This window comes from Mirounga leonina, unplaced genomic scaffold (assembly GCF_011800145.1).
Source record: "Mirounga leonina isolate KUSES-001 unplaced genomic scaffold, KU_Mleo_1.0 Mir_175, whole genome shotgun sequence".
In the NCBI taxonomy this organism is placed as follows: Eukaryota; Metazoa; Chordata; class Mammalia; order Carnivora; family Phocidae; genus Mirounga; species Mirounga leonina.
The window spans coordinates 25,138,214-25,153,777 of NW_023270453.1; the positions used below are offsets into that span (position 1 = coordinate 25,138,214).

The 15,564-nt window shown below is 55.1% G+C and overlaps 2 protein-coding genes across 6 annotated transcripts in view; one reads left to right on the plus strand and one right to left on the minus strand.

Moving 5' to 3' along the window:
* UBN1 (ubinuclein 1) overlaps window positions 1-2,497 on the plus strand; it is a 39,073-nt gene extending 36,576 nt beyond the window's left edge. For all 4 annotated transcript variants that reach the window (XM_035022213.1, XM_035022212.1, XM_035022215.1 and 1 more), the window contains one exon: window positions 284-2,497. In XM_035022213.1, the coding sequence (XP_034878104.1) occupies window positions 284-333 (50 nt within the window). In that variant the 3' untranslated portion in view covers window positions 334-2,497. The remainder of the gene's footprint in view (window positions 1-283) is intronic.
* Window positions 2,498-2,842: 345 nt separating this feature from the next.
* PPL (periplakin) overlaps window positions 2,843-15,564 on the minus strand; it is a 56,963-nt gene continuing 44,241 nt past the window's right edge. For both annotated transcript variants that reach the window (XM_035022210.1, XM_035022211.1), the window contains exons 10-22: window positions 14,931-15,053; window positions 14,683-14,829; window positions 13,970-14,121; window positions 12,943-13,040; window positions 12,560-12,717; window positions 11,687-11,865; window positions 11,465-11,603; window positions 10,494-10,687; window positions 9,094-9,244; window positions 8,243-8,326; window positions 7,515-7,631; window positions 6,937-7,029; window positions 2,843-6,127 (exon numbers count right to left, since the gene is read on the minus strand). In XM_035022210.1, the coding sequence (XP_034878101.1) occupies window positions 3,464-6,127; window positions 6,937-7,029; window positions 7,515-7,631; window positions 8,243-8,326; window positions 9,094-9,244; window positions 10,494-10,687; window positions 11,465-11,603; window positions 11,687-11,865; window positions 12,560-12,717; window positions 12,943-13,040; window positions 13,970-14,121; window positions 14,683-14,829; window positions 14,931-15,053 (4,299 nt within the window). In that variant the 3' untranslated portion in view covers window positions 2,843-3,463. The remainder of the gene's footprint in view (window positions 6,128-6,936; window positions 7,030-7,514; window positions 7,632-8,242; window positions 8,327-9,093; window positions 9,245-10,493; window positions 10,688-11,464; window positions 11,604-11,686; window positions 11,866-12,559; window positions 12,718-12,942; window positions 13,041-13,969; window positions 14,122-14,682; window positions 14,830-14,930; window positions 15,054-15,564) is intronic.

Sequence of the window (15,564 nt, forward strand, 5' to 3'; positions counted from 1 at the left end):
GAGCGGAGCGCAGCGCGCCAGGGGATGGTGGTGGCAGCGGGGAACGGAAGCGGCTCTGGGTGCGCAGCACGCAGCGGGCAGCTGCCATCACAGAGCTCAGAGTGCCATGCACACTGCGAGCTGCCACAAGTAGCAGTGCACTCAGTCTCTGGCAAGGGTTTTTGGGCTCAGCGTTCGGGGGCCTCTTGCTATTTAGGTGATCTCCTTGAGGTTTTGTTACTGCCACCTTGAGGGAATCCGAGATCCTGAAAGACTTGTGTTATTTTTGCTTGTTCTTTTCCAGATGCTTCTCAACTTCATGGAAAAGGGCCCGGTGTACCACGGAAATTGTGATCTCTTCAGAGGAAAGGCCCGACTAACTTAGGTCTGGGCGGAAGCTGAACAAGTAGGTCTCAGAAACTGGATAATCACTATGCTCTTTCTGCCCCGATTGGCTTTCTTCTGGAGAAGGTGTGAGTGCTAAGTGGAGCATCTCTTGGCACTGTGATGTGCCTTCTGTTAGGGGAGCAGCCCTGGGCTTCTCCGGAGGCACGGACTGGCGTGGTGCTGGGGGCTGCGCGGCTGTGTCATGGACAATCGTTGGAGGGGCAGCTCTGGGCTGGGGTGCGCGCTGGGTCATGTACGAAGCTCTGGTGTCAGGGCGGAGCAGTTGGCACACGTGCTTTAAATCCACCTGACCCCTGGCATTTGGTCAGAGTACCTCATGGTGCCCTAGTGGTCAGGGACTCCTTCTGGCCACAGTGGGATCCCTGGATGGTCATGGTGTCTGTCCCATCCTCAGGCTGTGTGCTCAACAGGACAAAAACCTCCCAGCTAACACAACAGCTGGGAGACTTACCTTACCTTGTTTTTTTGGAAAAATACTCAGAACACCTAATGTGTGCTCATCATGGTGGGGGCCAGCATCTCTGCTGAACGTGACAATGAAGCTCTTTCAGAGAAAAGACCTTTGTAGATTCAACAGTTGTGACAGGATTTTTAAAGACACTTATTTTGGTCCAGATTTCATCATTACCATTAATGCATTGGATAGAATGGAACTGCTTTTCGCATGTCATATTATAGTAAGACATAATTCCAGTGCCTTTATGGTGGAGCAGAATTAGACACACATCCATTCAGCCCTCTGGGTGGATCTCAGATGAAGACTTTTTTAAAAGATATGTCTGTATTTAAGACATAGCCAGTTTGAGTTTTTTACAGTTGCACATCATAATCTGTGCCGTCCTGACTTGAAGGTCATCTGGGCCCCCAAATCCCAAGTCCCAGTACAGCCAGGGCCCCCATTTTGAGTTCATACAGGTGGACTGCAGAGCCCCAAAGCCCTTCATCTTTTGGAGGGCCAAGGATATGAGGGGTTCCAAGTCACAGACATTCCAGTTTGTTTTGTTTAGAAACCATTGTCAGGCAGAGCTGCAGGAACAGACCTCTGTGAAGCGTCTGCCATGTAGAAACAGGCTCGCCGTCCTGGAGCTCTCCACGCAGCAGGGCTGGGCTTTGACTTAAGGGTGGCGCGCCAGTAAGCTTGGAGAGTGCGCCAGAGACAGACTAGGACAGCTACTGCGGAGCGCACTCAGCCGGCGGCTGCTTCACGAGGATGGTTAGGGCACTTGCCTGTCCCGTGAAGTGTGTACCACAAGGCGTGTCTGAACTGACTGCTTCAGCTAAATGATTGCAATTATGTTAAGAGTAATCCGCCTCCTCAGAATGTACACCTGTGTGGAGACACAGGCAGCTCTTTTGGTTCCTGCCTTCCAGGGTACAGTGCTCAGTAACTCAGTTCATGCAGAGGTTTGCCCGGGTTCCAGTGGAGCAACACCTCTGTCAGCTGTCCGGCTAGGCCTCTGCTGTTTATTTGGTTTTTTTCTTTTTCTTTTTTTTTCTTTTTTAAACGTAAGAACCAACATGTGTTTCACATCGGGCTAGAGTGGATTCCTTATCCCTTCATTGTACCTATTTTTTGCAACTTGGGTTTCCAGTTTGTTTACAGAATAGTCTTAGGTAGTAGCAAAAGAGCCAAAGAAGAGATTTGTATTGCTGAGCTCAGAGCCGCGCAGAGGCCGCCCGTGAACACTGAGCAGTGGGAACTCTCCAGGTTTCTCCACCCGAGAACACCCAAGATCCCTTCCCTGCAGCGCTCCCTCCTCCCCATGTACCATTGAGTGTGCAGCTGGAGCAGAATACCCTCATTTTTAGGAATCTAGTGATGCCTCTTGCCTCAGGGAAACGTTTCTTTGATGGGGAGTTTTTGAGATTTGTTTTTCTTGTTTATGCTTTATTTGTGGTAACGAAAGAGTGAATGACTTACACAGCCACGGGCCCGGCAGGCAGAGTGGGCTCCAGGGCAGGGGAGGTGGGGGTGCTGCCCTCGGTGCAGCCGCTCCTGAGGTGTGAGAGGGGCTGTGGCTTTTGTGCAGCGAGACTATGTTGGTGTTGGGGGGTGGTGTGGAAATTGTTAATCTTGTATAAAGCAACTCAATAAATTGTTTCAAGGTTTCCAAAACATTGTTTCTCATTCTTTTTACCTTTTTTGCAACTAATTCTTCCCCTAGGAGCTGGGAGATGTAGAATATCCATTTTGGCCATAAGCCAAGAGGGAGCAGAGGAAATAAAAAGCCTCACATGCAAAAGAAGAAACACTATGAAATTAGAATCAAGCCACCAGGTGTTTATTTTCGCACTATAAATAGAGTTCCCTAGTCCCATTTTCTTACATAATACATGAGATAACAGAGAACCTAAAATTCATTTGGTGAAAAGTCAGTGTATAGTTAGTATACCTCAATACCAATGAGCTGATAAGATTTGTAAGGCACTAAAACTAAGGCTAATAGCAATACAGTCCTTTATGAAAATACTTTAATTTCAGAACCACAACACATTCTCTGATGGTGCGTTTTCCTGGGACAGTCTGGCTGACAGTTTACCTTCACTCTAGCACCGAAGGTCATTGTTCTGGCTTCTTTGCACCTTTTCTGGCCTAGAACCCGGATCTGTTTCACCAGGAGGACTCTGACAGAAAGTCTGCTCTCAGCCAGTACCCAGGGAGATGTGAATGCAGGTCAGCAGCCCTGAGGGTCCCAGCCCTTTGATGTACGGAAAGGTGTGTGGAAGGGAGGCCTTTCTGCCTGAGGGTCCCCCCACCTGGGGTGTGAAGGCTGGTGCTCAGAGTAGGCTTGTCTGCTTCAGTCGTCATGGGTCGTGTGCTTTAGTTTTTTCGGGTTGCTTCCAGGTGTCATACAAGGAGTCTACTGATGGAAGTGTGTGGAAAAGGACAGCAGAGTGGCATCATGGTTGTCTGATCATCAGAGGATGAAGCAGGTCCCTCACCCAGGTTGAATGACAGCGAGGGCTTGGGGGATGTGCTCAGCTCTGCACAGGTCAGGAGTCTGCAGAGGGCCAGGGAGGAGAAGACACGGTGGTACTGGGTAGGCTTCCAAGAAGACGGAGGGCTAGGCTGTGCCTACTTCTGCCCAGACACCAGGACGGCCAGCTCCTGGATGGACATATCCTTATTGACATAGCGGTCATACTGAGCCGGTGTCAGCCTTCCTTTCTGCAGGGCCTCTTCAATGGAGAACTTCCTGCCAGACTTCCTGTCATGGATCACAGAGGACTCTCCGCTAGGACCCTTCACCGAGATTTCCTCCCAGTCACACTCCTGGCTCCTGAGTTTGACAAACATGTTCCAGTCGATGAGACCGGCCCGATGGGCTTCCTCTGGGGACAGCTCCCGGCCCGTGTCGGGGTCGATGACCACAATGGAGCGCCGGAGGTGGTTCTCCCTCTGCTCCCTCTTGACGGCCACGGAGCCCAGGCGCTTCTGCAGCTCATCGATCTCAAGGTCTTTGTCTTTGGAGAGCCTCTTGAGGTCATCCAGTTCTCTCTCCAGGGACCACAGTCTGGAGTCCAGGTTCGTCGCAGAGTCTGCCGTGGTCCTGTTTCTCAGGTCTCGTGTTTCTGTTGCCGCCATTTCAATTTCCGACTGGAGTCTCCGGGTCTCGAGCTGTAGGCTCTGCCGCTCCAGCTGCAGCCTGTGGTTTTCTTCCCTTAGGAAGTCCAGCTCTTTGGATGACTTGGAGTTACAGAACTCCAGCTCCGACAGCTTGGCTTCCAGCCGACTCACTTCCGCATCCAGTTCCCTCTTGCTCCGGCTCTCCTCCTCCAGGCTGCTCTTGAGCTTCTGGATCTCTTGTTCGGTGTCACCTTTCTCCACCTGGATGCTTTCGGAGAAGACCACCTTCTCCTTGACCTCCATCTTCTCCAGGTTGTCGAGCTTCTTTCTCAGGGTCTCAAGTTCGCTCTCCAGGACCTGCCGCCGGTGCCTCTCTTCCTCGAGCTGGACTTTGAGCAGAGAGTGTTCCCTGGCCTGCTGGGGGTCCTGCTGCAGCACCACCTTCTGCTTGAGGGTCACCTTCTCCCGGGCCTCCCCCTCCTCCTCCTCCAGGTCAGCCAGCCGCTGCTTTAGGCGCTGCACCTCCAGCTCGGCCTCCCTGCGTGCCTGCCTCTCACGTTCCAGCTCCTCCAGCTGGCGTTCGAGCTCCGCGCGCCGGCGCTGCAGCCGCCGCAGCTCCCCCCGGAGGTTGTCGATCTGCCGCAGCTCCACATCGATGCTCTCGGTGAAGGCTTTCACCTCAGCCCGCAGGCCGGGCTCCTCCTCGTACCTGACCACCTCCTGCTGGACCACCTTTTCCTTCACCTGGGACAGCTCTTCCTCCTTCTGCCTGATCTTCTCCTCCTGGGAGGCCCCCTCTCTTTCCAGATCCACTTGTTTCCTCTGTTCTTCTGAGAGCCTGGCCCGCAAAGACTGCACTTCCTCTTTGGTTTGGGGGTCTTCCTGGAACTGGAGGATCTCCTGGACCACCTCCTTGGTCTGCACCTGGGGTTTGGTGTCTTTCAGAGACTGGATCTCTTGCTTCAGCTGGTAGATTTCTAAATCACACCTTTCAATGAGTCTTGTCTTGTCCACAATCTCCTCCCTGAGCCTCTGAAGCTCCTTCTCCATCTCAGGGTCAGTCTTGTACTTAATGACTTCCTTGGTCACTTCTTTGACCTCTACCTGGGGGCCCCGCCTCCTGAGTGCCTCCAGCTCGCCCTGGTAGCTCTTCAGCTGCTCCTCGGCCGCCTGGTACTTGCGCTCCTGCTCCACGAGCTCCAGGCGGAGGTTGGCCACTTCCCTCTCTGCCTCGGGGTCTGGTCGGATGATTTCCCGCACTTTCTCCTGCACCAGCACTCTGGCATTTTCCTCCTCCAAGGCCCAAATCTTGCGGAGCAGCTCAGTCTTCTCCCTCTGGTTGGCGCGAGCCTTGGCCTCCTCATCCTCATACTGGCGTTTGAGGTCGCCCACCTCCCTCTCGGTTGCCACATCCTTTTCCACCTTAAGCACCTCCTTCACTGTGATCTTCCCCTCCGCCATGGCCCGCTCCTTCTCCAGCCTCTTGAGCTTGTCCTGGAGGAAGGTCAGTTCCTCCTCGTGCTCCTCCCTGAGCTGGCCCTCCCGCTGCTGGGCCTCCTGCAGCTGCCGGTACTCTGCCTCCAGCTGGGGGTCATTCTGCAGCTTCACCACCTCCTTCTCCGTCACCTTCTCCTGCGCCCGGTTCTTCTCCTCAGCCAGGGCCGCGATACGCTGCTGCAGGAGGGCCGCCTCTGCTTCCCGGGTGCCTTTCTGCCGCCTCAGCTCCTCCAGCTCCTCCCTGAGCTTCAGGACCTCGTCCGCCTGGGCTCTGTCTGGCTCGATGCGCAGGACCTCCTTGACCACATACTCCTGTCCCCCGTCCCTGGTCTCCTGCTCCAGGGCGCGCAGCCGCAGCCGCAGCGTCTCCAGCTCGTCCTGCAGCAGCTGGTTCTTGTGCTGCTCCTCCACCAGGGTCTGCTGCATCTGCTGGAAGCTCTCCTCGAGCGCGGGGTCTGGCACCTTCTTCAGCACTTCCTTCTTGACCACCGCTTCCTGGGGGCTCCGCTTCTGCAGAGTCTGGATTTCTTCCTGGGCGCTCCTGACCTCCTTCTCTAGCTGCTGTCTCCGCTCAGTCTCCTCGTCCAGCTCCTTCTGAACCTTCCACGTCTCCTCCACTGTGGAGCCTGCTGTGCTCCCTTGCAGGGTCTCATGACTCGTTCCCACCTCCGGTTGCTGAGGAGGAGAAGACAGTGCGTGGTTAAAGCTGGACGCTCTGCTTGGCCTGTTGCCACTGGTCAGAGCACACCTCGGTCACCTATGAACACGTCAGACTGGTTGTCCGGTGACCCCCCAAGGCTCCCTCAGTGCCGAGGTCACTAGAGTTCTAGGGTTACTTTTGAAAATGGTGAAAACAAGTAGTTTAGGTTTTTTAAATGATAAAATATTTTACAGCCACATAAGAGTGTGAAGTGAAACTGGTCGTGTTCCCAGAGGCTATGGGTCATCTTTGAGACATGTGTATCTGTGCACAGATGGTTGTCCCCTGTTCTGCACTCTGCTTGTTTCCACAGTGGTGCTACTTCATTTTCTACTGTGTGGACGGATGGACGTGGGCTTCTGAAAATAAGTTACCTGCTCCTGGGAACTCAGCAGATGTTGGATGGCATGCGTGTTACATTCATGTCAACAGAGGCGCTGGCAGGGGCCAGTACTTGGCCTGGTGCTGTCCAGCCATGTTAGCAAGGGACACTGCCGCCAGCTCAAACTGTTTCTTAGAAGCAGAATGAGCCTTCTCACCTGCTGGCATAATTTTGAGTAAAATGTCTTACTAAGAGGGGCGCCCAGGTGGCACAGTGGGTTGACTCTTAATTTCGGCTTAGGCAGTGATCTCGGGGCCATGGGATTGGGCTTCAAGCTATGCGAGGAGTCTGCTTGGGATTCTCTCTCTCCCTCGCCTCTGCCTCTCCCCTGTCTCTTTCGCTCTCTTGCTCTAAAATAAATATAACCCTAAAAAGAAAAAATGTCTTACTAAGACCTATTACCTGTCTCAGGAGACTCAGAGCAAACTCCAGATTCTGCAGCCTCTGTCTGTTGATGGCGTTAACTTCCGTGAACTTGGCAGCAAGAGCAGCTTCCTACAGGAGAGAAGTCAGCAAACAGGAGTCAACAGGCTAAGCAAGAGCAAGCTGGACAGTGTTTGGAAAGTCTGGCATTTGGGGACAGAGCGTGGCTTCTCGCCTCTTGCTACCTGGAGTTGGACTGCAGTCTCAACTGATAGAAAAACTGGATTTAGAGAGAGAAGGCTAAGTCCCCATCTCTGTGCCTTAATGTTCTCGTGTGTAGAGGAATCACATCATCCCACCATATGTACTTAAGAGGAGCAAAGTGGGAGCCTCCCAAATCCATGGCTCTGGCCCAGATACCTCCAGAAGCCTGTCTTTCTAGGTGTATCAGCACTGCTGCCCAAGAACAAGTCTGTTATTTTTTCTGACTGAACCTGTTTGCACCCAGGAGGGCTTCTCAGCCCAGCTTCCCTACTGGGTGTACATCTCGGAGGCCTGCATGCCCTGCTCCCTAGAGGCCCCGGCAGCTCCAAGGAGGCCCAGCCCGCAGAGCTCACCTCTTCCCTCACTTTGGCAGCGGGAGACTGGAGCCTGGCTCTCTTGCTCACGTGGCTGCTCCTTCCATTCTCCAGATCAAGAAGGGACCTGAGCTTTTCGGCTTCTAACTCATAGTCCTGAGTGAGAGAGAGACGTGGTAGAGGACAGACAAAGGCATGGAGTCTGAAATGTTGTGCCCCTTGCAGCTGACTGCAGAGGTCTGCACAGCTGCATCAGCCGCCAGGAGGTTTTGAGAACCATCAGCCCAGCAGCACCACAGAGCTGGGTCTCTGAACAACCTAGGACACAAAGGAAAGTGCCAGCACTCACCCAAGCACCCCCCCAGGGCTCTCCCCAGCCCCGCGTGTGGCACTCTGCTCCTTCATTTACCACGGCGCCGTAAGCAGTTCCTCACCTTGCCGCCTCCCGATCCCCCTCCTGTGTGAGTGTGACAAGTGGAGGAAGGATAACTCGCCTGGCCGTTTCTCTACTATCCGCCATTTAGGTGCTTTCTCGTTTTTCTGTTTTGCTTTTATAAATAGTGCTGTTGGAGCGATTTTGTTTATCCTCCATTGTTCTTCTTTGGTCATTTTCCCCTTGAGGATAAATTCTCCCCATGTACTGCTCGGAGCAGTAGAAATCCCTTTTCTGGCATTCAGTGTCTGGTACCATGGGTTTTCCCCAGGGTGGTGCCGGTTTATAGGCACCAGGCTTCCCTGGGCAGTGCACCTGGTGGGAAGAGGCTCACCTTGACAGCTTGCTGGTACTGCTGGGAGTGGGTGCAGACTTTGTGGACTTCCTGTTCCCTTCTTGCTATCTCATCTAGCAGGTTCTATAAAACAACAGAGACTTTAAAAATCGAAAAAAAAAACTTGATAGAGTAGCTGGATTCCTTAGAATCTGAAATTTTTCTTCTGTAGCACAAGGCGTAAAGAAAGGCTTCCTTGTGTACAGCTGTTCATCACAGAAGGCAGTTCTCCGGCCCTGTGAAGAAGGGGCGGGAGGATAATCGTCTTTGCCTGGAAACCAGTGTTTATTGAGTGCTTCGAAACGTCAGGCACTGTTCTCCCATCTTACTTAGATTATCTCATTTAATCTCCCAGCCGCCCTGTGAGGGAAGCACCGTCATGGTCTCTGGTTTAGGATAACGAGGCACAGGGAGGTGCAGTGACTTGCCCATGGGCACACAGCTATTAGGGGTAGAACGTGGCTTTCAGTCTAGGCTGTGGGGGTCCCATGTCCCTTGTCCCACACTCCAAGACACTGCTGCCTTCCAAGGAACCGGGACTCTAAACTCTGGACACGGGACCTTTCACCATGAGTGCTCCCCGTGTTGCTGCGACCACTCATTTGTTCATTCAGCCGGCCTGCTCGGACGGTCCACGCTGGGCCAGGTCCCATGCTAGACACCTCGCTCTCGTTCTCAGACTTAGGTGCTGGGGCCAGGGAGAGCCGAGGTCCCTTGAGGACACAGCTCTGCCAGGCCTTTGCCCTCCTCCCACTGGGGCAGGCGGCAGGCACTGCCTGTCTCCCCTCCACGCCCCTCCCCACCTGGCCCATGCCACCATAGGCCGGTGAACACGGAGGCAGCCACCCTACCTTCTGATTCTTGAGCTTGGTCTCCATCTGGCTGAGGCTGTCTGTCTCCTGGGGCTCATAGCTGGGGATATGGGACAAGAAGTGGAGCACGTGGTCGTAGCCGCTGCGGTAGTTGTCATACGCAGCCCTGGCGCTCTGCAGGCTCTGGGCCCTACGAGGACAAAGCCCGTTGTCAGGCCTCTGCCACAGTCAGCAGATACCTCCTGTACCTTTTCACAGAAGTCCTCTCCAAGCAGGAGGGATCATAGATAATCTAACAAGATGACCTAAACAGTCCCCCAAAAGAGGGTGGTTAACGAAATTATGGAATTAAGTTGGAACACACTGCGGCCTCTGTCAAGCACAGGTAGGTCCCTGTGTACTGACCAGCAGGGACGCCCGTGGGGCATTGCAGGCCCTCAGTAACCCACAAGTCCAAGGAGAAATCACAGGAGATGCTAGGAAACCTGAACTCACTGAAAATAAAACATTAACATTTGGGGGACACAGCAAAAGCGGTGCTTACAGGGAAATTTGCAGTTCTCGGTGCTTTTATTGGAAAAGGAGGAAGTGCTCAACAATGGAAGAAGAAAAGAAAGCAAATTAAAGCTAATAGCAGCAGCAGCAGGAAATGGTGGAGAGCAGATGCCCGTGACAGGAGACAGAAGAGGGGAGAAGAGGACTGAAGCCAAAGCCAGTTCCTTGAAATGGTCGGTGAATTGACGAGCCACACAACGGTCAGGAAGGAAAAAGAGAATATATAAATGAAATGAGAAAAGGCAGAACATCAGGAACGAGGGAAGGGACATCCCCTCGGGTTCTGGAACCAGTGAATAAGAGGATATTAGGACCACTTTTATGTCTGTCAGTTCACCCACTTGAGGAGATGGACAGATTCTTTGAAAGACACAAACTCCCGGACCTGCTCCAGGAATTAGATGACCCAGAGTAGCCTGGTACCTAGTGAAGAGGTTGAATTTGTTGTTAAAATCTCACACACCAAAAACAAATGACTTGCAGGCCTGCATGGCTTCTCCACTGGTGAATTCTATGCAACATTTAAGGAAGCAGGATGTGTTCTGTACGAGCTCTTCCAGAAAAGAGAAGAGGAGGAGGTCCCACTTACTGGCGCCTGACCCCGACAAAGTGGATGACAGGAAAAAGCAAGCCATGGCGTAGGCAGTGAGTTGTCAACCATGTTACGTACCTGCCCCAGCTCCTCGACAGTTTTAGAAGGGGATACAAACTGGTAGCCATGCTTCCCTTGGGGGACAGGGGCTGGTCACTGTAATCACCTTGAGTTTTTTAGTTTGTAGATGTATTATTGCTTTTCTCAAAAAGAGAAACTTTAGAAAAAAGCCTTCGGCAGCCTCTGCGCAGACCAGCTAAGTGGAGGCTGCTGCCCACCCGTGGCTCCTCACCTGAGCTCAAGCTGCTGGCGGAGGTTGTCAGAACGCTGGCCCAGCTTGTGCACTTCAGCCTCCTGGCGCTCCAGGTCCGGGCAGTGCTCCTGGAAGTGGCTGGCCAGGGCGCTGGAGCACTGCTTGGCCCCCTGCAGGTTCCGCTCCACCTCACCGAGGAGGGGCTTCTGGGCCTGCAACTCGGAGGCCAGGGCCTGCCGGGGCAGAGAGGCAGACAGCAGGCGCTGTGGCTGGAGCTCCCAGGGGCTAGGGCAGCACTGCCCCAACAGCTGGGGGCCTCCTGCCTCAGCAGCTGGGTAAGCCTGGGCACGGGAAGGGACCAGGGCTTTGCCTCTGCGTTTCTCCTTACACCTGGTGGTCGTTTCTGCAACGTTCTGTTTCGTCACAATGACCATAACCCGGAAAACCTGACCTCTGAAAACCCTGCAGCAGGCAGCATGTGCCCTGTGACATTGCGCCCGGGACCAGAATGACCGGCTGCTCTCCAGCCACAGGGCCGCAGCTCTGAGGTGAGGATCCCCACAGGAGAACCGGTGTGTGACTAAGGGGCCTCCCGAGGGCTTGAATGTGCACAGCCGGCAGGCAGGCAGACACACCAGGCGGCCCAGGGGCAACGGTGCAGAGAAAGCAGATGCTGGGGCTGCAGGCAGCTGCCAGTCCTGCTGCCGACCTGCTTGGGAGAGTGCGCTGGCCCAGGGGGCCAGATCTGCTCGTCCAGAGATCCTGGGAATCTGGCCAATTGACGTGGATACTTCAATTTAAAATCAGGCCCCTGATTTCCACAAGCCCCCCGAGCAGCTGGGATTCGCGCCCTGGGTCTCCATTTGCAACTTCTGACTTGGCATGCAGCCTTTCAGAACCTGGAGACTCGCTGCCCTGGTACTCGGGGCTTCAGTGCCATCTGTTGAGAGGCGGTGGGTGGGGAGCGCCTGGGGAGAAAGGCTCGTGAGGCCCTGGGTCCCCAGACTTACCACCAGCTCCTGCTGCTTGCTGTCCAGGGCGCGGCCATCCTCAGGCACTGTGTCGTCCTGGGTCAGCTGCTTCTCGTAGGTGGCCAGAGCCTCCCAGCCCTGCTGCAGGCTCTTCTCCAGGCGGTGGGCCACGTCCACTCTGAGGACACGGGGCAGGAGTGACAGGTGCCCGCCTGGCCCCATGATCCCGCCCAACCTCCCCACCGCCCACCTGACACCCACTTCTCCTGGGCCAAGTCCAGCAGCTGCACCAGGCGTTCATATTTGCGGTTGGTGTCCTCCACCCGGGTCTTCAGCAAAGGTGTGGTGCCGCTGCCCGGGAGGGCCTGCACAAATTCCTCGCACTCAGCCGTGCTGCGCGCCTTCTCGGGCTCGATCTGCAGCAGCTCGTTGGTGATGTTCTGTGGGGACCAAAACCCCTGGAGCTGGTCACAGTCCAGCAGCCTCCTCCCCCTCCAGGGGCTTCACGGGACAGAGGAAGCTGCTGTCCTCCCTGGGGAGCCAGCCCATAAGGAGCGTCCACCGAATTCTGGTAAGGTGGGCTGTGACTCACAAGAGTGATGGAAATTAACAGGTAATTATCAAGCATCTACATTTCCACCCATGTCAAGTGGATGATTTCATCCAGCTTGGGGGCCACTCCACGAGGTGGGTACTTTTCCTCTCCCCATTCACAGGCGACTCTATAACTCCAAGCAGCTTAGGAAGGGCTTTGATGGGGCCTAGCCATGACCCACCCTTGTACCCGTCCTCCTCTGGCCTTGTTTCTGAGCACACTGAGGCCTGGGCTCGAGTAGTGGGTCTGTAGTCAAACAGCCAGCAAGCAGCTCTAACTCTGAAGCTTCGGCCTCCACGCACTGTAGCCTCCCCCTTGGCCACAAGCCCGCAGGTGACAAGCCATGTGGAGGCAGCGTGAGCCTCACTTGCCCTTTCTCCTGGGGCCATGTCGGGGGTGCCAGGGCTCAGGCACCTCCTTGGTCATCAGCCTAAAACAGCGCCCCTCACTGCCATTACTCAGGACTGCTGGTTACATGGGGCAGGTGGTCCCTGTCAAGCTCCAAGGCCCCCATGAGGAGGACACCGGCCTAGCAGTACCTTAAGGTCCTTGGCCCGTTCAGCGCTGTCCTGCACAGCCCGGCCCTGCTCCAGCGGCGGCCGTAGGATCCCTGTGATAGCCTTCTCCTGCCGGTCCAGATCTATGGCCACTCTGTCCAAGCCAGCCAGCAGATGCCGCCCCTGAAGGTCGGAGGCATCTGCCAGAAGGAAATCACAGAGTCGGCTCGCAGTGGGGAACCGGACGGGGGGCCGTGAGGCACAGGGAGAGGGGCCTAGGAGGCCAGCTGGGACTTCTGGGGCTGGCCCAGCCTCCCCCACCCCTGCCCCCCCTGTCTCCTGCCATCCCATCTGCAGCACAGACCCGAGGTCCAGCCCCTCTTCCCTGTCCACCCAGAGTCCTGCACAGTGGCCCCAGCACCCACCTCCAGGATTCTCTGCCTTTAGCACCTCATGCCGCTGCTGGAGTTTGCTCCTACTCCTGGCTGCCTTCTGCCGCACACCCCGGTACTGGTTGCCCAAGCTGCGGTGCACAAATGGGCTGGGGGCCTGGGGCAGCCCACTGTCCCCTCCCCCTCCACACACGGGTCCCCAGACTGTGGCTGGGCAGAGGGCCCAGGGGAGTCACAAGGCTCATCAAAATGCTCTGAAAAGTTAAAACCCAGCACACATGGACAGTTTGCTATAATGCTGCTCTTTCTTTACTTCTGGGTTCAGGTAGATCCTTCCTTCCTTCTCCTCTTCTTCATACCAAATTTTACTATCTGAAATTATCTCGTTTGTTCCTTTGTCTTCCCCACCAAGATGTTACTCCTGGGGTAGCAGTACACAGTAGGTGCTCAATAAATACTTGCTGAATGAATACACAAAGGCATTCCTCGAATCACTCATTGAACAAAGGCGTTTTTGGGTACTTTGCACCAGGTACTGAACAAGGCCCTGGAGACAGTAAATCTCAAGGAGCCCCTTCCCGCCATGAGACTGACACACACAGTGTTCTAATAAAGGGCAGTTACGTGCAGTGGTAGAAGGTGCTTGAGCCAGGGTGGAGGGTGAGTGAACAGTTACAGGAGGCTTCACAGAAGACGTGGCCACGGAACTATCTTAATTCAAGAGGCCTGAGCCAACCGGGCCTTGAGTAGGTGTCCAGAGGGAACAGCATATGCAAAGGCCCGGAGGTAGGTGTCCAGGTAGAGGGAACAGCATATGCAAAGACCCTGAAGCACTTGTAGAGAAACTGTTCACTGACTGTGCCCACAGCTGGACAGTGACATTTGGCAAGTCATCCTGGCCAACGGGGTCTGCTCCTGTCCCACTTGAGCCCCCAAGGGGGTGCAGGTGTGGGGTCAGTTGCCTCCTGAGGCTGGGTCAGGATGCCCAGGGCTGTGAATGGGGCCTGAGGGGCCCAGCGGATGGGGCCAGTCCTTGCTGGCTCTATCCTTTGCCCCGTACCTGTCCGCCAGAGCCAGGGCCTCAGGGTCAGTTGGGGGGATCACGAAGCAGACGGCGGGGGCAGTCAGCTTGTTCTCTGCGCTGTCCGTGAGGTCCCAGCTCTCCCCATTGTTGCTCTGCAGGGTGTAGCTGTAGCCCCGTGAGATCAGGCCCTGGCAGGGGCAGGCCGGTCAGAGGGCATGGAGAGACCTGCCCTGGCCAGTGACCAGAAGCCCAGGTGCCATCTTGCCCCACCCCTCAAACCTTAGCCCGTCTCTCTGACCCTCCTCAAGACATTTCACTATAGAGTAGGGAGGGTCCAGCTGCAAAGGGATGTGTTGGGTCTGATGTTTCAACACCCACCTGGATTTCCCTTTGGGGAACTGCCCCCCCGCCCCCAGCCGCCCCCGTCTCTGAGAGCTCAGGGTGGGCATGTGACTCGGGCCTCACCAATGAGAATGGCATCTGGAGCCAAAGTGACTGGTTTAGGCAGGACACGGGACTCAGCTGGTAGAACAGAAGGTCAGGGCAGCTGGTGGGACACGGGGGTGGGGTGGGGCGTAGGGGTTGGCAGAGAGTGACCCCAACTGCAGAGATGGACAGAGGTTCCCTAAAAACATTATGTGGGGCCCTGCATCTAGCATTGTCACTCCTAAGACACTTCAGTGACCTCAGAGGGGCAGATCTGGGCCCAGTCTGCCTGGGGCACCCGAGGCACCTGGGTGGCAGCTCACCTGGTCACCCTCAAAGTCACAGAGTGCCTCCACAGGGATGGGCTTGAGCGGTGTCTCCCGGCGGTACTTGAGGGGCACAACTTGCTGCCCTCGTTTCTGCAGGCCCCGCACCACATGCTCGTACTTGTCCAGAGCCTTCTCCTGGTCCTGAATGTAGCAGGGGGAGGGCCCAGGTGAGACCACCCCCTTCCCCAGGTGGGAGCTGCAGGGAGGGGTGTGGAGAGGCCCTTGCTGGGCCCATCACTCACGTCCAGCTCCTGCAGCAGCAACTCAATCTGGTACTCGTCCTTGAAGTCAGGGCTATATTTCTGGTTCAGGTCCGAGTCTACCTTGTGCAACAGCTCCCGAGCATCCTTCATGTCTTTGTGGAACTAGGGGAGACCAGATGGCCCTGTTACAGACAGGAAACCACTAGGACACCTAGGGCTAATCCTGGCTGTGTCTACAGGCTTACCCCCCCCCCAACCCTCCCTGGCTGGCTTCTGGGGGCCTCTTGGGCCGGGTCCCTTCCCACCAGTCCACACGACGCCACTTTTAGGACATACATATTAAGTGTTCACATATAGGTACTGTTAAAGCTTTAAGTTCTTTTCTATTCCATTCCTCTCTTTGAGCTAGGGGTACTCTGACTTCACTCTACACTTTTCAAAGTCTTGATACATGGAACACAAGCCTCCCCACTTTGTTCTAGAAAGTTCTCTTGCCCATTCTTTAGTCCATCAACTCTGAAATCATTCAGCTGTCCCCTGGGCTGTAATAGTGAACGAGACTCTGAGGTCCCTGTGAAGCTCATAGCCCAGCGGGGTCCAGACACTGAACCAGAAGTTACATGAGTGTCACCTAAGTTCAAGAGTCCCCAGTCCTAAAAATCAGGTCACCAGC